The following is a 23,762-nucleotide window of genomic DNA, read 5'->3' on the forward strand; positions in this document are numbered from 1 at the left end:
ACTTATGACTTATTTCTGCCGTTCTCGCTCTCGAATTCGTTCTCACTTTATGTGACTTAGGTTCTAATGACCATCGGGTGATTTTCCTCCAAAACTTAGTAGTAGTATATATATTACACATCAAAGTGAAAATGAAGTCATCACTTTCATTTAAAGTATTAGAGGAGGAGGTTAGGACATAAATTAAGTGCAGCCAAAGAAGAGCGTTGTGGGGCGTTTTCTTCTTCATTTAATTCTCCCATCTGCCTCCATTCATTGCTTCCCCACTTCAGCTAAGCCTATAAATCCACCCCCATCCCCCCTTCCCTCCCTCAACCCCACCTCCTTTCCTCTTCCTCTCTCTCTCTCAAACCCCCACTCTCTCTCTCTAAAAATTAATGCCACAAACATTACCAAACTTCTCCAGCTCTATGAAACTCAAGTATTTTAAACTTGGCTATCAATACCTCATCAACCACATCCTCACCTTCTTGCTCACTCCCATCATCATCTCCACTCTCATCCACCACCAACAAATCCTCAACTCCTTTCTCTCCCTCCAATTCAATCCCCTCCATGTCCTCTCCTCCTCTTTCCTTCTCATCTTCCTCGCCACCCTCTACTTCATGTCCAAGCCCCGCGCGGTCTACCTCATCGACTACGCTTGCTACAAGCCACCGGTGACATGCCGAGTCCCATTTGCCACCTTCATGGAACACTCAAGACTGATCCTTAAAAACAACCCGAAAAGCGTAGACTTCCAAATGCGAATTCTTGAGAGGTCCGGCCTCGGAGAAGAGACTTGCCTCCCTCCTGCCATTCACTACATCCCTCCAAACCCTACTATGCAAGCAGCTAGAGGCGAAGCCGAGGTTGTCATCTTCAATGCCATCGATTCATTGATGACAGAGACCGGTCTTAAGCCGAGAGAAATCGACATTCTCATTGTGAACTGCAGTCTCTTTTCACCAACGCCATCTTTGTCTGCTATGGTGGTGAACAAGTACAAGCTCAGAAGCAATATAAAGAGCTATAATTTGTCCGGTATGGGCTGTAGTGCAGGGTTGATATCAATTGATTTAGCTAGACACTTGCTTCAAATCCATCCAAATTCGAATGCACTTGTTGTTAGTACTGAAATCATCACACCCAACTATTATCAAGGAAAGGAGAGAGCTATGTTGCTTCCAAATTGCTTGTTTCGGATGGGTGGCGCCGCCATCCTCTTGTCAAACAAGAGGGGTGAACGGAGGCGAGCCAAGCACCGGTTAGTCCATGTGGTTCGGACCAATAAAGGGTCAGATGACAAGGCCTATAGGTGTGTGTTCGAGGATGAAGACAGGGAAGGAAAAGTTGGCATTTCATTGTCTAAAGACCTAATGGTTATAGCTGGTGAGGCATTGAAGTCGAATATCACCACAATTGGGCCACTAGTCCTTCCTGCTTCGGAGCAACTCCACTTCCTCTTCACACTCATCGGCCGGGAAATCTTTAACCCTAAGTGGAAACCCTACATTCCTGACTTCAAGCAAGCGTTTGAACACTTCTGCATCCATGCGGGCGGGCGGGCGGTGATCGACGAGCTGCAGAAGAGGCTGCAGCTGTCGGGGGAGCACGTGGAGGCGTCGAGGATGACGTTGCATAGGTTTGGGAACACTTCATCTTCTTCACTGTGGTATGAGCTGAGCTACATTGAGGCCAAAGGTAGGATGAAGAAAGGTGATTGGGTTTGGCAGATTGGTTTTGGGAGTGGTTTCAAGTGTAACAGTGCAGTTTGGATGTGTAATCGCACCATTAAGACACCCACTGATGGGCCTTGGCATGACTGTATTGATAGGTACCCAGTGCCCATCCCAGAGATTGTGAAGCTCTAGTCATTTCACCAGCTATGCTTCATTGTTGTTGTTGTTTGGATAGTGGGAAAATTTGACCACCCTAACTTTCCCATACATAGGTATTTGACGATACATACATACATACATATATATATATTGAAGGGGAGGATAGGGAAATCAGTTACTGGAGGATGCTACAATGACCACTGGTAGCATTAATTCTTGGCTTGGTTGCAATCAGAGAGTGGTCCTAGTATGTATTGTGTTGTAAAGATTCTGAATGGCATTTAGTTTCCAATATGGTGAGATTATCTGATGTGTAATAAATAAAGCTGTAATTACTTAGATACCCATGCATTTAGTATTTTAATGAGTTACTAGTATTTTATAACATATTTTGAAATGTCATCTCTATAAATTTATTCTCCGTAACATTTATTGCCTCTACGTACAACACACCTAGTGAGGTGTTGGTTTAACTTGCCCTTCTTCAGCTACACACTATGTTTGGTTACAACAAAATAGTAACATGCATATTAAATAGTTTTTTTTTCTTTTGACAAACATATTAATAAGTGGGAGACCACACAAACATAAGAATATTTGAGTTGATGGGACCACATTACCAAACAGGTAAAAAGAACTAGAACCATTAATTGCAGCTGTATATGGATGTCCACTATATGAATGTTAGTGGGACCATTTCTATATGGTGTTTCGTTAGATCGATTAATATACATAGTTTCATTTAGTTTGTGTGTATATAGAAGTAAAAATTGCTTCATTTTGGAAAGGAAAATTGTACTTGGTGAAATGAACTGAAAATTTGAGAGTGGAACAGTTCTTCTGTAATTTTAAATTTTGTGACACCCACGTGACCACAGGTTGATTGGTGGAATCTTAGCATAAATTCATGACCTCTAGTAGAGGGTTTCATCACACTGGCAGATTTAGATGGGTAAGTTAATAAGTGTTAACTAAGTATGCAATATTATTCAACAGCTTAAGTTTTTAAATAAAATGAAAAGCGTTAACCTATTATAGTTGATATCAGAACCAAACTCAGTCATTGATTCAATGTCACGCCAAGCGCCCGTTAAAAGGAGTCTAAGCCCTACCTGATAGGCAGGGTGGTCCGACGCGCCCCACCGAAGTACGCAGGATGATCCGACCGTAACGAAAGTGTCGGATCCGGATGGAGATGGGAAAGTTACTAGGCATGCAACGCTACCCAACAACTTAGTTTTTAAATTAGAAGGCAAGCAACTGACCATTACAACCACCCTTTAAATAGATTTTTGTTATGTGAAATCATAGCATAAATTCATGAAATCATATCAAGCATGAAGTGAAATAAGCCCATTTCAAATGCAACTAATACAAAATGACTATTGGCGAGGGTCTCATCAAACATATATATAGAGAGAGACGAAGTGTGGTAGGTATACATCACTACCTAACAACTTAGTTTTTGAGTTAGAGGTCAAATGTCAACCCATTACAATTAATATCAGAACCAGGGTCATTTCTTAATCCGATGTCACGTTAAGTGGTTACTCCGAGCCCCACTTAAGTATGCAGGGTGGTCCGATGTGACCCACCCAAGTAGGCAGGATGGTCCGACTGCAACAAAGATGTTGAAAGTTCAGGTGGGAGAGAATGTTAGAGTGTCTCATCCCACATCAGATTCAGATGAAAAAGTTAATGGATATATATGGGTGGATTTGCAGCACTACCTAACAACTTAAACTTTTGAATTAGAGGGCAAGCACCCAAACCGTTACAACCACCCACTATATAGTTTTTTGTTAGGTGAAATCATAGCACAAATTCATGAACTTCTATCAAGCATGGAGTGAAATAAGCCCACTTAAAATGCAACGAAATACAAAATGATATAGCTAATTCAAACTCTATTTAAATAAAATGGAAGGACTTTGCTTAGAATCAATTCATTTTCATTGTTCCACCCCTAAAGCAGATATAACTAATCTAAATACAATAACTGATAATCAAATGTTCGATTTTCTCATACAGGAATCAGAATATACTGAGGGGTATTTCTGAAGCCCATACACCATTAAAATACAGGACATGTATGATCTCCCAATAGGAGAAGCTCAAGTATTCAAAAACTACCTCAAAGCATCCGGTTAATGTGGTGATACGCCGACAACATTTATCAAATAAGGAAACACTTGAGCACATTATGCTACAAAGATACCCAAATCTAGAGTCAGTATGGATACGAACCTTGCGAACTAATGTGCTGGTAGGGAGCATGTTGAGCATAGATGCTCTGGTAAGGGCCTTGCTGCTGTGTATTGATGTTCTGGTAAGGGGCTTGTTGCTGTGTATTGATGTTCTGGTAAGGGGCTTGTTGCTGTGTATTAATGTTTGGGTATGTGCTTCGCTGATCATCGGCGTATTCATAGGAGCTTTGTATAGGATTGACGTTTTGTCCGGCAGAAGCGGTGTAGGACTGAAGGATACTATGAGCGGCATTCAAACGCTCAGATGACCCACGGATCTCAACAATGCATTCAGAATTACCAGATTGAGGATCTTGAAGCTTCACCCTAGTCCCAGCAATCTGTATGAAAGGAAGGAATTTAGCAATCCGTACACGTCTTTGCTTATTCTTCCACAATTAAAAGCTGTAAATATTGACGGCAACTGCAATGATATTGAAAATTGAAACTGAAAACACTGTAACATACTACTACATAATATTCTAAAGGAAGTCCTCATTTATGCCATTCGACTTGAAGTAAAGGCAATAAGAACGATTCTGTTCCTTTTTACTTATCCTTAAAAGAAGAAGAAAGAGAGAGAGAGAGAGGAAGAATGATTTTGTTCCTTAAGTCTTCAAGGCCAGTTGTGATAGTTCAAATAATGAATAGTGCAAGTATGGGCTAAATATTAAATAAAATAAAATAAAAAATTTTGCTCCCTATTTCTTTTTTTTCTTTCTTCTTTTTTTAAAGATAAGTAAAAGGAACAGAATCATTCTTATTTGCAAACTTTTAATATTTATCAGAGTTAATTGTATTCTTGGGGCAAGGTGCAAAATGTTTATTGTTCAGGGGAATTTCAGTAATAAACCCTTTTTTTCATACTTGTCACAAACATAAATGGTGGAATCTTAAAAAAACATAAAAGCAAGTAGTTTCAGAAAATTCCAGACTTAATTGAAACACTAAAAAGCAATGGCGAATTCAGGCATCTTCTACCTAGATCTTTATTATAACATGTCAAAAGCCACTGTAGTACCATTGTAATTATATAGTTAATTGTTGGTGACATTTAAAGAGGAAGGCGTGAAATCAGGGATTTGTTAAGAGAGAGAGAGAGAAGATATGTGGCACCAAACTTAGTGGCTCCAGCAATATTTTCCAGTGATCACATAATGACATGGGAAACATTTTTCTCATCACTCCCCCTGGGGATTTCCCAAGTCTTTTCCAGTATTATCTGAAAACTACCCATAAGGTTCCAAAAAGTTTGCAAAAACTGAGTTCCCAAAGTTTCAAAAATGACTTTCCCCTAATATTCCACAAGTAAACCCTCCACCTTTTGGAAGTTTATTCTTTCTTCTTCTTTTTTTGCCTTTTTGTTTGTTTGTTTGTTTGTTTGTAGTGGGAGGTAAGAGATTCACATTAAACCCACACCTATGTTGCATGGAAATCTTCAAAAGCATGTGTACAACACTCAATCAAGGGTATGGGAAATGTGTCCAACACATTTGGTTGAATATGCACCTAAAAAGCATATCTAATCATTCAATCTGTTATATAATTACTTCAAAATGAGTTAAAACATTTATTTTGAACATTACATGTCATTGAAACATTATTTCACTACAAAAAATAAAAGAAATGTATTAAATAAGATGACTATTTAGCACTGTCGTTGTATCCTTGTATTCAAGGATTTGATACATACTCAGATACATACATGCATATGTGCACCTGACGCGTACCCCAGTCCTGGTACTATAGGCACTCTCTCTCTCTCTCTCTCTCTCTCTCACACACACACACACAAACACATGATTATTATCCCAATGGAAACTTGAACCCTCAACCTCCCATGTGGGAGGAGGAGAAACCAATAGAGTTTAAGGCTTGGTGGTTCAAAGAGGTGTTTTCCAGTGAATCCAGTGAGATAATTCCAGGCAACCATGGGTACTTAGAATGCAAGCAGTTACAGAAAAATACAATCATCAAGTTTTTCAAGTCTACATTCTCATCACACAAACTATACTGTAGAAGAGACCAAATAAAATATCTTAGTGAAGTCAAATTAAACCATAAAATTGTAATAAATACTGACCTCACCAATGTTGCTCCTTCCCGTTCCAACAACAGGACGTACAGCGTTGTTCAGAAATTTCATCTCCATAGAGCTGTTGACGTTTGGGTATCTGGAACAAGAAAAGATCTTGATCCTCTCAATTACACTAATCCAAGAAATAAAAATGCTAATACACTGAAGAGAAGTAGCTCCTACCCGGTACCACTTGGAGGAACTGGATAACTCGAAGGTCCGTATCCGTATCTACCACCCTTTATCACAGCACCAACAATATTTTTTAGTAACATGGGATGGGCATATTTTCAGAATCATCGAATTTAAGATGAAAATGAGTAAGCAACTTGTTCATGTGTTAGAATAATGCATCTATAACACAACATTATCAGGTAAAATGTCCAAACCAGTCTCTACTTACTCAAAAGATGTGTCCTCTGAGTTAAGGATAAATAAAAATGTTCTATTTAACAATATACAAGCTCATATGGTGTTCTCAATGTCATGATTGTGATAACAATGCATCTATGCACTACAAATATAAGCAACAAGCTTGAGATTACAATTTTAAATTAGACATAAAACTTGCTTAGTTCATAATTAGTAATGCTTTGTTAGGTAGGAAGGAATGAAGAGGAGTGGAAGGAAAGAACAAACTTCCTTCGTTCGGTAGAGATGACATAAGGAAAGAAAGGATAATAGGATGGATGAGTCATCCTTCCTCCTTCACAAATTTTCATCCGTCCAAATATGGACGGAAGAGAGGAGAGCAGACAAGTGGGCCTATTATAAAAGTTTTAAATTACTGTATCATCTTTCATAAATATTTAATAAATCCCACAAATAAAATAAGTAATGGGTTTAATGGTAAAAACAACTTAAAAATCTCTCTTTCCTTTTATCCTACCAATTAAAGTAAATTGTCAATTTCTTCTCTTCTCTTCCATCCAACAAAACAAAAGAGGGAAGAACATAATTTTTTCTCTAGGGATGTCTCATTCATCCCTTATTCTCTCCCTTCGGTCAAATTTTCTTCCTTCCTACCGAACGACACGTAAGAGATTCATACAATTAAGGATGAGTCCAGCCATTTTAAAGTAATGCATTGGTTCACCACACCCCTTTAATTAAATATAAACCACAATTGATGTTTGTGCTCAAATCAATGGTGGTTTGTCCTGGCAGCAGTGGAAGAGGTGGTGGTGAGGTGGCAGCGGTGGGACAACCCTAGCACCCTGCTGGGTTTTTCTAAGAAAGCCAGATGAAGTACTAAGTTTTCAGTTTTGATTCCGATAAATTGCCCCCGACTCTCCCTACACTACCCTGACTCACCTATCCCACCCACTGAAGAAAATTCTAGGAGACTTGAACCCATGTCTCTGGAACAACATTCAGGAGGCCCTATTACCAGGCTGGGTGGCATCTTAAGCACAAACTGGGGTTTACGACCAAGAATTATTCCCGTCAATCATGTACAGGAGTGACGTTTAGAGTGGGATCCAGAGTAGGCTTGAATCCATTTCTCTGCAAACACATCAAGGAGACTAACATGGTATTGATTGGATTTTCGATAAATTAAATAATCTGCGGATCATTCACACATTAAAATATAGGATAGTTCTAGAGCACGAAGTTCTTTGAAACACGTTTCAGAACAGGTTACACATCTCTTCCTTTTGAAGTTATTATGAAGCTTATATAAGCTAATTATATTATATCCAACAACATGCTCTATGATATTTTCAAATAAGTTAGAGCTGACTTTACACAAGCCACGCGCCACCCCCCCCCCCCCCCCCCCTAAATCTAAATTACAGCTTAATAAAGTCACTGAATTAAGGCACATTTTATCACCATGTCGATGTCAGCATATGATGACCACATCTGCACCATAACTTTTAGCTTAACCAATCAAGGAAAAATCTTTTTTTAAAGCATTAAATTCACAAAAAAGGATTGTGGTTTAAGTGCACCATATGAAATTTTCTGTTCTCTTACCAAACATGATTATCCGATTTTGGGTGCAAATCCATGGTGACTTTAAAAAAGATCTTTGTGCTTGATGTGTTTAGAACTTCAATTTTTTTAGTTTGAGTGCCTATAATGTTTATAAATTTTAGGAGTCATTTAGTTTCTTCTTTAAATTTAGATTTAAATTAAAATATATTTAATGTCCTTAGTGGTCCTATATATAGCATTGCATATGGAAGGTTTTGAAAAGGAAAAAAATCGAAAGTGATTGAAAGAGCTCGTCTTACATCATGGTTCGCCAAACCGGCCGGTTAGCAATGGGCTTGGCAGGTGCCGAGTTTGAGTCCCACCGATATATCAATGGGATTTCAAACTCACGTCGGAACTGGCTGGTTCGCAATGAATCAGCCAGTACCGTAGACGAGCCGGTGCATTTTTGCATAATTGGTCCGTTCCGCACCAGTTCGGATCCAAATACAGATCTCAAGTCATTGAAGAAAGTATTTGCTTAAAAAGGTTGAAGTGCAAGGAGAAGGGGTCGAAGTTGGGACCAGGTAGGAACTATCAAGTGGAGCATTAACCAACACGCCCCTTACTGCTTTTGTTATTATGTGCACAATTATTATATTTCTTGTATCTTATGAACTGTGCATCTCTATAAAATTGTATAAACTTGTAATGTTTAAAATCTTTTATATAATTAAACATAAAATTATATATAATCAATTTATATGATAATAAATCATGTAAATAGATTTATCGTCACCATCCTTGACTTTATCCCGTACAAACAGGGTCAGCCACATGGACATCTCCTTCTTAATTTTTTTTATTCATTAATTTAGTAAACAGTATAATTACTAAACCAAAAGATCACTACTTGCGCTAAATAGTTTTCAAAAATTCAATAAAAGTCACTAAAATCCATTTTTATAGAATTATGTAACAAAAAGTGGCGTATCGGTGCATTTTGACACATATGTGTGAGGTTCCAAAAAATTCATGACCACGATAACCAATCCAGTTACGTTACACTGATTCTGGCCGAGTCCGTTACACCGCGTCATCTACTGCGAACCATGCTTATCTCATATATATATATATATATATATATATTCAAAATAATTGGAGGAACCTTGGAGCAAATTAACCCAAATGTCAATGGTTTTCTTGAAGCAATTCCCATCTCTAGGATCATGCATTCCTTTCCCAAGTTTTTGCCTTATATCATTCAATATCTATATATAGAAATATATATATATATATATATATATATATATATATAATCCAATCCAAAGGAGAAGAATAGGGGCAAAAAGAATAAACAGAGAGAAAGGACTCATATAAAGATTATGAGAAAACAAGAAATCAACACATAAAGCTAAAGATCACACTATATTCTCTTCTAAAAAATTATACACTATTATTTGTTTCCTACTTTCCACTATAAATTGTTTATGAATTTTTACACTGTTGCCATATCATTATATTCTTTATATTATCATGGTATTGTTAAATAGCCAAATGATGAAAAAGATACTATCTTTTATATATGCTCAAAACTAACCACCATGATGAACATGATCTAGGATTACAACAGATTTAGATAACGTTGTTTGGCCACAGTTCAACCAAGAATAATTTTTGGAATTATTATGAAAAAAAAAAAAAAAAAAAAAAATTTGTTGTTTGTAAGCATGAGGGTGCTAGTTTGAGTCTCAGAGGAGCCACTTAATGCAAAAATAATGCGTAAGGTTATGTCTACTCCGGTCTTCCACTATTGGCATCCCGCATAGGTGGGACCGGCAATGGGTAGATGCCTTTTATCATAAAAACAAATACTGATCAAAGACTCAATTATGACCTTTGGAGTGGAAATATCATAAGCTTGTCAAATGGAGATTTTAGTAGAATGTACCCTTTCAAGTTCGTATCCACTGGAGCTGCCAGCTCTTATGGTGCCAGATGGATGTTGCCCTCCACCAGGTAACCTTTCTGCATGCCCAAAATTTTGAACTGGCCTATCAGGACCAGGTCTTGGTCCAGCATTTGCATCTCGCAGACATCTTGATCTAAGTCTTGATGCAATCTCTGCCAGAGCATCTTTAGCAATACCAAAGTTACCAGATATCTGAAATATCAAAAATAATGATCTGTTTAGATCATAAATCTTTTTATGGAAAAATCAATGCAAGTATGCATCAGAAGAAATCAGCCTTATTAAAGAAAGGCATATAGAAATTATTGTTAAATTCACATGTTGCGACCACCTCACCTGCACAAGTTCTTCATCTTCCGCTGCACACTTAGGCTTATCCTCCTTGGAGTAGACTCTTATGTCCGCCTGGGTTCTCCTCCTCATCTCATTGATAACCTGACCTCCTTGTCCAAGAATGCAGCCAACCTTACTTGATGGAACAAGAAGTCTAGTAGTAATAATTCCTTTTTCAGAGTATTCACTTGTTATGTTTTGAAGCTGAAGAATGGCTTCAATAGTTTGTGATCTTTGGTTCCACATTGCCTGAAACGACATCAGTACAGTAATTTAACACCGTTGTATTGATAAGCTAAAGCCTGTACGAATCTTGAGACAGTCAACATAAAAAAGCTTGTCCAGATGAGAAATGCTTATTTTAATCAAATCAAGTATAAGATAGCAATGTGTCCTAAAAATGTATCCAAATTTATAAATTAAAAAAGAAAGAAAGAAGAGAAAGGATGAAGGCTGACCTCAAAAGAAGACACCCGAATCACATGTTCCTCCGATTCTGCTGAAAGATCCTCAGCATGAATACTAGCTCCTGTCTCCAGCTGCAACTGTTTTACATTAAAGCCTCCCTTGCCAATTACTCCACCAATTTTCCCAGCAGGGCACAAAATTTTCATAGAGAACTCACTTGGAGCTTCCCCACTGTGTGCATCAGGAACACTATTATAACCAGCTCGCCCAAATCCGGGAGAACGGTCCCCGTTTCCCCCAGTCCATGGTATTGGTGGTATACCACGGGGATTAGGATTCCGCTGAGACCACATTGGATTTCCTGGAGGGTGCATATTTGGCATGATAGGACCAGGAGGATGAAAACCTTGGCCCTTATAGGGCATAGGGAAACTGAAAGGAGTTTTGTCCTTGCGTGGATTCTGATGCAACAGAGTGGACACTTCGTAGAGAGCCCTCTTTGCCACTGCTGGTTTTCCCGATATCTGTAAATAGCATGCCAATATTAGAGATCTTTGTCTTGGGACTACAAGGTCTCAACGGAGCTGTGCAAATCAGTCTCCCAAACTATGACTCTGCTAACAAATTAATCACTAACAAGTAACTACACTACACTAAAGGATTTGTGCATAAACAAGGAACAATCACAGAAAGTGAAAAAAAGACAAAGAGATATAAAGAAATTTCACTCTCAAAAGCTATAGAGATGGAAAAAAACTAAATCCAGAAGATTGAAAAGCTTGTCAAGGCATGAAGTCTTGTAGAGACCAAAGCCTCAAATTCCTGAGAATATAGCAAAACGGAGAAGAAACTCGGAGATGAAATGATGTCTATCAACTGTTGATACACAGAAAAACTAAGAGGAAACCTTGTCGTTCTCTCAACTTCACTTTTTCTTGTTGTCTATTCAAATAACTCATACAAAACCCCTCTTACTCACTTGAGAAGTGGAATTCCCTAACCAACCTTCTAGAAGGTACACCAATAAGTTGATAGAACTCTTACTACAAGTTATGTATACATTAGCTATGCAATACTCTATTTGAGAACTTTTAGGAGGAATGAGATAAAGACAAAAGGTAATACCAGGGTAGGATCTTTAGACATGTCCAGCTCTGTTCTAGGACTCAGACAAATGAATTTTAAAGAAAACACACATTTTGGATCAGTGCATTTCATATACATGTGCACATAGAGCAACCCCTCAAAAAAAGACTACCCAAAAGAACATTTCCAAAAGCAATCATAGAAACTAACTTTGATTGTATATACTATTTCCTATTTATAGAACATTGTTTGGCATTTGGGAGTTATAAGTTCTTTTATCTTTAATATTACTCCTATATATATATATATAATTGGAGAGAAAGGAAGGGGGGGGGGGGGGGGGGCTACAGTAAAAAAACAAAGAAAATTGATCTAGCACACAGATTTGAAACTGATGATAAAGAACAATCTACATGAAGATTATATAACCAGTTTTAACTTAAATCTTGTCAAGAAGACAGTTTCAACTTTCAAGGAAATTTTATGGCCAAAAGGGAAGGACTGGAAGGTAGTCCAAATTATTGGAATTAATGAACATTACAAGAAGAAACAACGCATCTTGGAAATCCTACTAAATAATGGAGGGATACAAATTTTTGTCTTTACTGGAGCGAAAGAAAAATTAAACAGTGTAGTCTTGGTCCTAAATTATAAAAAGTTTTCTCCAAAGAACTATGCTACATCCACTCTTTTGGATGCGTGAAGTCTCCCTGTGCGATATGCAACACACCAACAACAGACGGCTATAGGTACGGGATGTCTACAACATGTACGAATGAAGATGCATTAAGCAAACATGTACAGCATTTCAAGCTTGCTATTATCATGTTTCCCTTTGATGTGTGGTTGTAAAATGAGTGAAGTGCCCATTCTGAACACTCTATACTACATATGCAACTGCAGTAATATTACCACCTACCATTTTTCAGGTCCACCTTTTCATTTAGATGTAAAAGGCATACAACAAAATAAGAAAATAATGCATCAGAAGGGACAAGAGAATTATTACCTGAACCAATTCATCAGTGTTCATAGCACAGGTAGGAAGATGTTCTTCAGGAAGAACACGAATGCTAGCACCAGTCTCACTTCGTAATCTCTGAATAACATCTCCTTTTCTACCTAGAAGACATCCTACCATATTATTTGGAACAAGAAGGCGTGCAGTGACCACATTTTCGTTATCAGATCCATCATCCATATCACCAACAAGGTCTTCCTCAATAATCCTGTCATGAACTTTTAATAGAGCATCTTGGGCTGGGCAATGTGGCTCCATGAGATCTTTTTCATCTTGGACTGGGCAATCTGGATCCGAGAGATCATCTTCTTTCCCCGTGGCTGGATCCTCATCACTGTTGTGTTTTCCGGAGATTTTCACAGAAGGACTGTAGATGATTATGACTCTCTCATCTGAGCCAGGGACAGAATCTACAACAGTAATCTTTGCATTTGTCTCTTCTCTAAGGGCTTTGACTATGCCACCACCTTTTCCAATAACACTACCAATCTTTCTAGAATTACAGAGTATCCGATAAACAGTGTCTGAAGCATCAAAATCTCCGTAAGGTTGTTGATGACTTGAATTATGCCATTTTCCTCTCTTGTTGCCACCCTTTTTCTTAAATTGGGGGTTACTAAATTTCTTAAAAAATGGTCCCCTGTTCCCATCCATATCTTCACAGAAACTGCCGGAAAAGCACAAAACATTTTGACAGGATCAAAACCTGAGTATTGACAAGCTTTGATAACATCGGAAAACTAGACCGATTGAGTTCAAAAAGTAGAAAGTTTTACAATTAGCATACATCATTTTTGCTTGATAGCGACGTACTTCTTATTATCACTTTCATCAATATGATAAATAAAATTAAAAGGAAATGCACCCTAACAACAACCTGGCAAGAATATGCTAATATAATCATGCATCTAATCATTAGCTTATATGTAATGTGAAACTTTCAAATGGCACTGAACATGTTTTTTCCCATGAGTACAAATCAAAGGGAATTGATCTTCTCCACTTCTGAGAGTTCATGATTCGGTTTTGCAGTAACCCAATTAAATATATATATATATATATATATATAGGGGTCGCCAAACCTCGTGAGGTACCTACCTAGTCCAATAAATTGTCCTTTCCTGTGATGGGACCCAGCTTGATATAGATTACAAGAAAATAAGTAAAGGTATTGACCTTTCCAATATAAATAATTAGTTTGAATTTGATTTCAAATAAACATGATTCTTAAATAGTTCTGAGTTTCTGACCGAAGGTTTTCTAAATAAGTTTGTGGATTTTGTATAGCATAGGTGAAGAAATCAAATATTAAGTTCTTTAGGTAGAAGATCACCCATTAGACCAAACTGTTTTGATATTCTTCCTTTCTGTTATGATCCTTTGGGAATCTAGTATTTGATATCAGAGACCCAAGTAGATGGTAAGCATTCGACAGCATGGAACAACGTAAACATGAGAGAGCCAGACATTTATCAACAATGGAGTGGAAACAAGAAAATATGGTGGCTGTTAACAATGCCCAGTTGGGACCATTTGCTTCTTGGGAAGACACAATCAACTGGTGGTGAGACTTCCTTTGTTATTGAGATTACTTGTAAGGAAAAACATTAACCAACACAAACAGATGCATCAGAATGAAACTCTGGAATAACTTATGGCAACATTGACACTGGAAATAAATGGTTCAAGAGACGGATTCGTCACCTTAAAAATTAATTTTCCAAGTTTGATGGTCAAGAACCCTAAGGATGGGGGCTTATGACAAAGCAATATAAAGCTCACAATTGGATTCTGGATAACAATTCACAACAATTCATCCAGAGGGCAATGCCATCCCATGGGACCATTGAATATAAATTTTAGTGGACTTAAATGGTCTCAATTCACAGGGCCACTTTGCTCAAGGTTCGGAACAAGATCACGCTGATCTTGCTACTGCACATGATGCGATCAAGCTAGTTCACATGGCACGATCACACTAGAGCACTTTCTCAACTTCTTCAGATATCCTCTTTAACAGAATTTCTACCTCAATTTGAATGGTTACAACTTAAATGTAACCCTGCCAATTACCATTCCTCGTTTATTTATTTTTTTCTACTTTTTTTATTTTCTTGTCGCTAAAGTAAATGCTAAGGTACAGGGGCTGTACAACTTTTACAGCCGACCTCTTTAATACAAGCTTGTAAATTGGCAATTACATAAGAATAATGTGAAATTATCACATGGGTCAAAGGAGCCAACTCCTCACAAGGTTTCCACAAGTGTGTATTTGAAAAGGGAGGCACCCGACCAGATGATTGGAAGGCATCTAAGGGGACTTTGCTATTGATGAACGTTCTGAAATAGTGCATAAACAAAAGCCATTTTTAACATTGATTATATTTGTCAACCTTACATGTCAATTCCGCATGCCAAATAACTGGAATACCAAAAGGAGGAATTCATATGTGTGTGTGTGTGAATGTGTGTGTAATATAAATTGCTGGAGTTCTAAGTTATCGCTGTACCTCCTCAAAGATTCCACTACTCCCAAAGACTACTGAGATTATTCTTGCCTTGAAATGTAAATCATTAGAGTCTTGACTTCCACCAGCATTCTAGTGTTTAAAATCAATCCCAGAAGAAAACAAAAATCAGGTGAATTTTTCAATCAATCAGCCTTCTTCACTGATAGCACTGCACATACAAAAAGAACAAATTGCGTCATTAAAAGAACAAAACCCACATACATGTGACTGAAAATCAAACTGCTTTGAATGAAAACAAAACATTCAGCTTTTGAAAGTACAGCTGTCACTGAACTAAAAAAACCCTAGTCTCTCCGTTCCTGGAAGGTAAGCTACAAGTGCATTCAATCGAATTTAGAAATTCCAATGCAACATTGAAAAAAAAATGCTCCATTGAGCTCTATTCTTGAACCCTCCACTCGCAATTTACCAAATTCTCCGCAAGATTTGAACAAAAAAACAAAAGGCGAAGAAATCAGTTAATCCAACTCGCGATAAAACTAGGTTATTTTTTTTTTAAGGGCAATGATTCCGAGAAAATTGGATTTTCTCGGGAAAATTAACAGCAAATAAAGAGGGTACGTACCGGAGATAAATTAAGGATATTTCAGTCGAATAGAGAGAGTGATGAAGACTTGAGACCACACTGATCGCCGAACCTCTCCGACCGGAGGGAGAACTAAAAAGTGCAGAGTAGGGCTTGTTTTGCCTTGTTTCTTCTTGTTCTTTTAGTTGCTGGAAATGAGCAAAATGGGTCGGTCCAAATGTTTTCTACGTGGGCCTTTAATATCCATTTTTTTGGGGCTAAAAACACCTACTTTTGCAACTTAAATCAAAGATCCAGACTTAAAAATGAATTCTATTATTTATTTCATCTGTGTTTTTTGGTAAGAAAAGGAAAAAAAAAAAAAGTATTCAGCTTTTACAATAAATTACATAATCCATTTTGCAGCTAACCTTCTTAATATCACGAGCAGTGACACGTTAAACTCATGTAATTAACCGCGTGGGGTAGGGTTCAAGACTCTAATGAATTTAAAATTGAAACAAATGTAGTTTAAAATTTTATCTAAATTTTCTTTCATTCTAAATCAAACTACCAATTTTGTGCTCACAAACATGACATTAGGGAACTTAAATGAAATAACTTTGTTTTTGAAATTTTCTCCCCCTTTTTTAATTTACATAGGTTGAATTTGAGTACAATAAAAGACACTATTTGATTCTGCTATAAAATAAATTCTTTAAAATAATTAACTATAACCTGACTCTTACAGTATACAAGAAGTAAGGATTCGACGTAACAAATGACTAGCAACGGAAAGAGCCACCTACTTCTGTTCCGTCAGCAGAAAGTCATATTAATCAGAATGACCTGAAAAAAGCAATACTCCAAACCCTGGTAAACCTAAAAGATCACACCCATGTCAAACCAATGGTAACACCTCACATGTTGCAATAGCCTTTACAATGGAAACCATCTCGGTGTCCATGTGGGGTACATCCAACCAAGGACCCGAGGATCTCAAACACTACAAATAAAACCTATCTATGAAAAGATCATCCTGCACCAACACAACCACTTTCAATACGTCTATCCAAGCCAGCGCCACCTATAGTTAGCTTTACATTCCTATGTAAGTCTCCACTTCAGTACTTATACATGCTTTCCATAGTGTAACTTGTAATCCTAGGTTTACATTGCTTCTTTACTCGCTTTGATGGTGTAATTTACAGTTCTTCACCTAGGTTTACATGGGTAATCAATGGTTCACTATTAAGCCCTTTAGAATGTAACCAGGTCCTTCTATATTGTACCATCCAAAAACTTGTAATTGATCATCATTTTACTGTCAAAAGTTAATGAAGAGAAGATTATATAACTTAATTCTTAAAAGGTATTTTGTTGTTTGCTTGTGGTTCACGTTCATATCTCCCATCTAACGCACTTCAAGCTTAACAGAACTCTTTTGTTAGAACCGAAGTAATACGAATCTGTCGGAACCAAAGTAAAGCGAACTTAAGAAAGTCATTCCTCCTCTCCTCAATTGCTAAGTCAGATTACTCACGAGCGTTACTGACAAAAGTTAATGAAGAGAAAATTATATGTCTTCATTTTTAGAAGGTATTTTGTTGTTTGCCTATGATTCACATCTATATTTCTCATCTAACACACTTCATGTTTAACATAATTCTTTCGTTAGAATCGAAGTAATACGAACATGTCGAAACCAACTAAAGATAGTCATTCCTCCTCTCCTCAATTGCTAAGTCAGATTATTCAAGAGCGCACACGCTCACGGCCACAACAGCTCTAAAACAATCAGCAATATTTGTATGGCTTTCTCTTTGTTCCAAACAATTGTTATTCTTGTTAATCCATTAAAACATAATCAAGATTTGGTGTAAATAAAATATAGCATGTTTTCATCATTCATATTAACTACTTCGTGCTCTTAGTACTATTGAGATTTGGTCTAACAGTTGAATCTGCACTCTTTGATTAAAAAATGATTCCACCAACGTATATTAATATATTACAAATAAATTTCAACATTAGCTCTCAGATTGTCAAAAATAAATAAATAAATACTCATTAATTATAGTATGTGCACACTAATTGGCCCTACGAGACCTATGGCAGTTCTAATTGGACTGATCACATTTATACACATATTAATGTGTGTGTCTCATTGTCTGGTGGTTGGCCCTTCACTGTTACATGAGTTTTTAGGTGGTAAAAGATCTTTTTTTTCCTTAATTGGAAATACATATGTACGTTCTAAGTGAATGTAACATTTATGTTAAAGGATATTTTTACCTTAACTAGAAAAAGATTTCTTACCATATCCATACATCTATAATTCTATACAAATAACACAAAATATACTTTCTTCAACTCCCCGCGTCCACCGGTGCACTAACTCACTAAATTATGAAAGCACTAATTCATTGGAAAAATATGAAGACACTAATTCATTGGACTATAAAGGCACTATAAAGACGGGCATCGCCGCAATAATTTATGTTTTAAAGTTTTTTTCTAAATTTTTTCTTTTACTTTCACGATTCCTAAAAAATTATAATTAAGCATAATCAAATTTCCAAAACATGCTCAGACTAATGGAGTGGAGCCAATGTGTAAAAATGCAAGGGCATGTTTAGTTTGTAAAGAAACTTTTTTCTGTTTACAAATAATTGAAAACCCGTACAAAATTCTCAGAATTAGCTAACGCACCAATCAAAAATAAAACATCATGCCCTCAATATATAGGTTGGAAAAAACAAAATTGGTAAATAATTTTACTTTTAATTAAAACTCCATGGATGTAAAATATTAAATATTTTAAATGCTCCGCATGATAAACTCGATCTCAATATATACCTCTACCAACAAGTAAAAATAGACCTCTATCAAACATTGACAAAGTAAAAAAAAACAAAGTAAAAATATAAAAAATATTTTTTACAAACAAACAAACAACCGAGCTGTTTTTTTCTTTGCTTTTTTTGGTTAAATTGTTTCACACTTTTTGTCGCAAATTTCTAGAGTTCTTTTTTTGATCATAGACCCAAACATCTTTCTTAAGTATAAAAAAAACGTATTTATCCAAAAATAAATAATAAAAATAAAAAATAAAAAATAGAATTTCAAGACAACAAACAGCTTCCGATATCTACTATTCTATATTTGTAATCACAATTATACATGGACAAAGGGTAAAAACAAGAAGTACGAACACCAAAAAGAAAAAATAAAGGCAGTTGATCTGAACCGTCAAAACTGATCTCTAATTCTGATTATGATTAGTGTGGTCTTGATCACACCGGATAATCAAGCCCCAGCTCCATCTTACACACGCCATCGTCAGACGAATCTTGAGCTACACAAGGTCTGGTTTTCTTGGGACCACGTGAAGACGACTTAAATCCAAGGGTCAGCTCAAGCTCAACGTCGCCATCGTCAGTCGGCTCGGGCACCGACTCCGGCTCCGCCCCAAGCAACACGTTAGCCTCAGCCGTCTCAGCCGAACCCAAGCTCTCCGTCTCTCGGCTTTCACCACCACCGACATTCGGAGCCGCCTCGGACTGGTGGCTCAAAGACGACTCATGACTCGTGGAACAGTTCATCTCGTCACCCGACCCACCCGAAACCCGGTTCACCTTGGTCTTCGTCGCCGACCGCTTAAACCGGCACCGAGTCCTGACCCGGTGAAGCTCGCTCGACCCGGCCGGGCTATCATCCTTGGGAACGTGACGAATGTCATAAGCTTTCAGAGGTGGCCCATTGTTGCACTCAGCCGAATCGGATGCAATCTGGGTAATCGGTTCACCTCTTAAAACAGCCTCTACAGCATTCTGACAAAGCGACCAACTCCCGGACCAAAGCAACCCGACCGATCCATAAATCGGGTTCACAATCCGCCCACATGCCTCGTATAGTAGTGACCTAAATATTGCTGTAATCAAATCAAAACAAAGAAATTGTAAGAACATAATTTTTGGGTATTTTAATTTTTAATAAAATAATTATATTTAAACCGATGTATGATGTGTCTGGTTGATTGATGAAATTTTAAGCGTGTGATTCAGTGAAGTGTGGGTCCCATTTTTGAGAAATAGGTCAAAATAGCATTATATGTATGTACTAACCAGGACGGAGATGTTCTGGGCCGGAGTTGATGAGGTTCATGAGGCCGGCACGGCCGTAGAACTTGGCGAGGAAGACGGTGGCATGGGCTTGGGATTCTGGGCTTTTGATCCATTGAAGGCAAGGTCTGATGCTGCAGTTTTCACTACAGCCCTTGCGGAGGACCCTGCAACCATTACAGCTCATACGCATGATTTCTAGAGAGAGAGTAGTAGATATATAGAGAGAGAGAGAGTATGAAGGGAGGAGAAGGAAAGGGGGTTTGGGATCTATTTAAGTAGCGAGTAAAGGTATTAGAATAGATAGATATAGTGTTATTAGTATAATATACTATAAATATATATATATGGAAATATATATATATATAGATATAGTCACATATAGGAAGTGGGCCGCTGTTTGGTGGGTACTTGAGGCCGCAGTTGTTTCCCAATAAGCGGTAGAGTTTGATGAGAAAACCAGTTTCCACATTCTCGGAATTGGGAATGTAACACTATGGATTTATAAAATTCAAAATTCTACAGCTCTTAGTCCACTCGTCTTCCTAGCGCGTGAATTCACTACCCAATCATTACAGTCCATCTTAAACATATCTCCTCACTTTTTACTCGAGTTCGGATCCTCATGGACTAACCTCACCATTTATAAAATACCCAATGGTTTACTTTTTCATGTAAATAACACCTATATTATTTATTTTGTATATACAAATTTATTAAAACTTTATAAATATTCACAATAAGGGCTTATCAGTACTGATCATTTAGAAAAGTATTGATATAAAATCTTGTGTGTGGCAGGTATGAAATATTCAAAATGCCCTTGAAGTCCGAAAATGTTCTTACCCATTTTGTATATAAATTCCGCCTTCAAAATGCGTCATTTCCTCGAGATCCTTATGGTCTGAGTTTGTTACCTTTTTTATTTTACTTTAAGAATTATGATTTAATATTTTAATCATTTCATTAACGGTCAAATAACGTGATGCTCTTGTTCGATTCAAAAACAAACGTTAGAGAATTTTGAGAACTTAATGAGAAGGTATATGTTTTATATGTATATATTATATGAGTGTTTTTGCAAACAACCCTTTACACGTGTGTTCAAACATAAGATAGGTGAACAGTGAAATACAATAGTCACCAACTTTGTATATACCTAAGATTAATGGGACCAGGGAATGCACTTTAATTCGAATATGCAAAACTGGAGTAGCAAGTAATGTAAATATTTATCATGTACGGAGTAATACATTTACTATTACACATTTATTACGAGAATTCAATATTAATACAACATATTTTATTAATAGCAAAGTAACCTCACAAGAAGCTGATAATTACAATACTAGCCAATTTCATAGAGTCACACTGACTCATACTTGTTCAACTGAGGGTATTATGGTATTTAAAACCAAAAGGGACAGGTGGAGGGCGACGGTGACACATGGGGAGGTGGAATCCATGCAAGCGGGTCCAAAAACGAGGGGGCGCGTGGCGGAAACGTGTCTGGTGTCAGAGTGCGGTCGAATCGCCACATATCGTGGAAAACGAGGTCCCACCCACCATGTGGCGTGGGGCTCAGGTGCGTAGCTCCTGGTTTTCGGGAAGTGGTGTGTTCTCTGCGTTCCGCGGAAAAAACCAGAAACCGCTTCGTCACAAAACCGGTGACCGGTTTCAGGTTTTGAATCCAGACCTGTGGGCGCACAAGGAGAGAGGCTCTGACCCACCGGTTTCATCGGGTCACACAAGTCCGTCCAAATATAATAAATAAAATAATACTTTTTGATTTCATTCATGCTTATCTTATCCCATAAGTCAGGACACGCACACGCCAAGTTGCAAAATTTTCGTTTCTTTCATTTTGATTGACAGTCAATTGTTTTGAATGCAACGGTTTCACATAGAATCTTCTCTGATTCAACATTTAGTTCCACAACCTTTAATTATTTTTAATCGTAATAAAATACTTACACAATAATGTTAAATTGTTATATATATATATATATATTAGATGTCTACTTTAATAATTTTAATATGAACTTATATTTATATTTACACGATAATGTTAAATTGTTAATGTGACATATATATAAAAAAAGTTACTAGTCCGTTCCATATTAAGATTATCGAAGTAGACATCTAATATATATATATATATAAATAAGTATATAAAAAAATATAATTAAAAATAATTTTTAATGACTCAAAAATAAAAAATAGTAGCGCGTCAAAGTTTTTTAAATAGACAACTAATATGAAACGGAGGTATTGGCATTCTCAAATTAACTTGTTTTAGTGTTACAATTTTTTTTTCCCCTGGGTTTTAGTGTTACAATTTGATATGATATATTACAAAAAGTCATTAGTTTTCCTTAATATAAAATTAAATGAATATAAATAAAAAATCATTCGGCACAGTGTTGTTAAAGAATTTCTAAATTTTTTTTAATAGTGAGTCTGCAAGAAAATGAAAATACCTAAAACAATTTTTAAGATTTTCTTGAATTAAAATAAAATAAAATTTTAAAAAGAAAAGAAAACCTAAATTTTCTTAAATTTCTATTTAGGGGCACTTTTATCATTACAATATCACTTTAATGGAGTGTATTTTTCAATTTTTTCTTAAAGTTCTATTCTTTAAAAAAAATAAATTAAAGCAAAAAGAAATGTAAAATAAAAATATTTCTTAAACATACACTAAGAGCATTTTCATCATTATAACATCAATTTGCAAAGGAAATTTTCATATAAATGCATTTTACAAAGTCCATTCGTCGAAAGAAATTTTAGAATCAAAAAACTCCCCCTAACAGGCATTAGTAATTAATTATTTGGGAAGTTGTCAGTTCTTTTTCTACGAATAAGAGTCAAAATTGTGATTAACGTCCACTGTGATTTCATCGCGATCTAGTATATTTGTTAACTATTAATGTTTCAGTCACCATGTATATAAAATTATATATATCAAATTATGTATCTTTCTTATGTATGCATCTTATTTAGAAAACGCATGGGAGGAAGTGAGTGATTTTTTAATAAAAGAAATGATTATTCCTCCATGAACATAACCATCATTTTTCCTCTTTCAAAATTTGTATAGGCATATATTCATTTTTGAAGGAAACTCTCAATTAAAGCTGGAAAGTACACCAACATGTTAAATCTTTTAAATTATAAATTTAACCAATCTTTCAAATTAATTGAATTTCATAATTATATATATATATATATACACACACACGCACGGAAAAAGGTTGGCGGCCCTGAGAATTGGAAGACAGTGACTCCACCGTCCTCTCGATATCACATGCATTTTAGTGCTTCTCAACCGGTAAATATTGACTTTACGCATACTGATTGAAAAAGTCAATGTTTTAACAGGTGTGGTGGCTTAACCTTTCTCGAAGGGGGTAAATGTTTTCTAGAAGGGGTAAATGTAATTGGCTCAGAGCATCTAGCAGTATGTTAAAAGTTTTTATTATTATTATTATTTTTTTTTGGTATAAAATATATACGGTTACACATGATGTCTAAATTTTTTTTTTATCTCTAACAATTTGTTAAAATATACCGTGTCACATCACCAATGTATAAAATTATTGTGTATTTTACATAACTTTTTTACACAGTCATATCAATATATTTCATTTCTCCCCCTCTTTCTCATCCCATTAAAGAGTCAATCGTATATTAAGTAAGCTTATAAAAGTTATGTG

General features: G+C 36.5%; 3 protein-coding genes across 3 annotated transcripts; 1 reads left to right on the forward strand and 2 right to left on the reverse strand.

Moving 5' to 3' along the window:
* The first annotated feature begins 321 nt into the window (after positions 1–321).
* Positions 322–2,207, forward strand: LOC132316085 (3-ketoacyl-CoA synthase 6-like). Its single transcript, XM_059814594.1, has one exon. The coding sequence runs from the start codon at positions 378–380 to the stop codon at positions 1,851–1,853; it is 1,476 nt and encodes a 491-aa protein (XP_059670577.1). The 5' UTR covers positions 322–377; the 3' UTR covers positions 1,854–2,207.
* Positions 2,208–3,700: 1,493 nt separating this feature from the next.
* LOC132316086 (KH domain-containing protein HEN4-like) lies at positions 3,701–16,143 on the reverse strand. Its single transcript, XM_059814595.1, has 9 exons — positions 15,980–16,143; positions 15,394–15,562; positions 12,872–13,550; positions 10,827–11,300; positions 10,372–10,617; positions 10,015–10,227; positions 6,327–6,382; positions 6,150–6,240; positions 3,701–4,407 (listed from the first exon to the last, which is right to left on the reverse strand). The coding sequence occupies exons 3-9, from the start codon at positions 13,535–13,537 to the stop codon at positions 4,051–4,053; spliced, it is 2,103 nt and encodes a 700-aa protein (XP_059670578.1). The 5' UTR covers positions 13,538–13,550; positions 15,394–15,562; positions 15,980–16,143; the 3' UTR covers positions 3,701–4,050.
* A 2,899-nt stretch (positions 16,144–19,042) lies between these two features.
* On the reverse strand, positions 19,043–20,500 carry LOC132316087 (LOB domain-containing protein 41). The gene is made up of 2 exons (XM_059814596.1): positions 20,047–20,500; positions 19,043–19,853 (listed from the first exon to the last, which is right to left on the reverse strand). Exons 1-2 carry the CDS (start codon positions 20,234–20,236, stop codon positions 19,216–19,218), a joined length of 828 nt encoding a protein of 275 aa, XP_059670579.1. The 5' UTR covers positions 20,237–20,500; the 3' UTR covers positions 19,043–19,215.
* Between the last annotated feature and the right edge of the window lie 3,262 nt (positions 20,501–23,762).

Source organism: Cornus florida, unplaced genomic scaffold, assembly GCF_030987335.1.
Source record: "Cornus florida cultivar Cherokee Brave unplaced genomic scaffold, ASM3098733v1 CherokeeBrave_3.0.0_Hap2_Chr07, whole genome shotgun sequence".
Taxonomy (NCBI): domain Eukaryota; kingdom Viridiplantae; phylum Streptophyta; class Magnoliopsida; order Cornales; family Cornaceae; genus Cornus; species Cornus florida.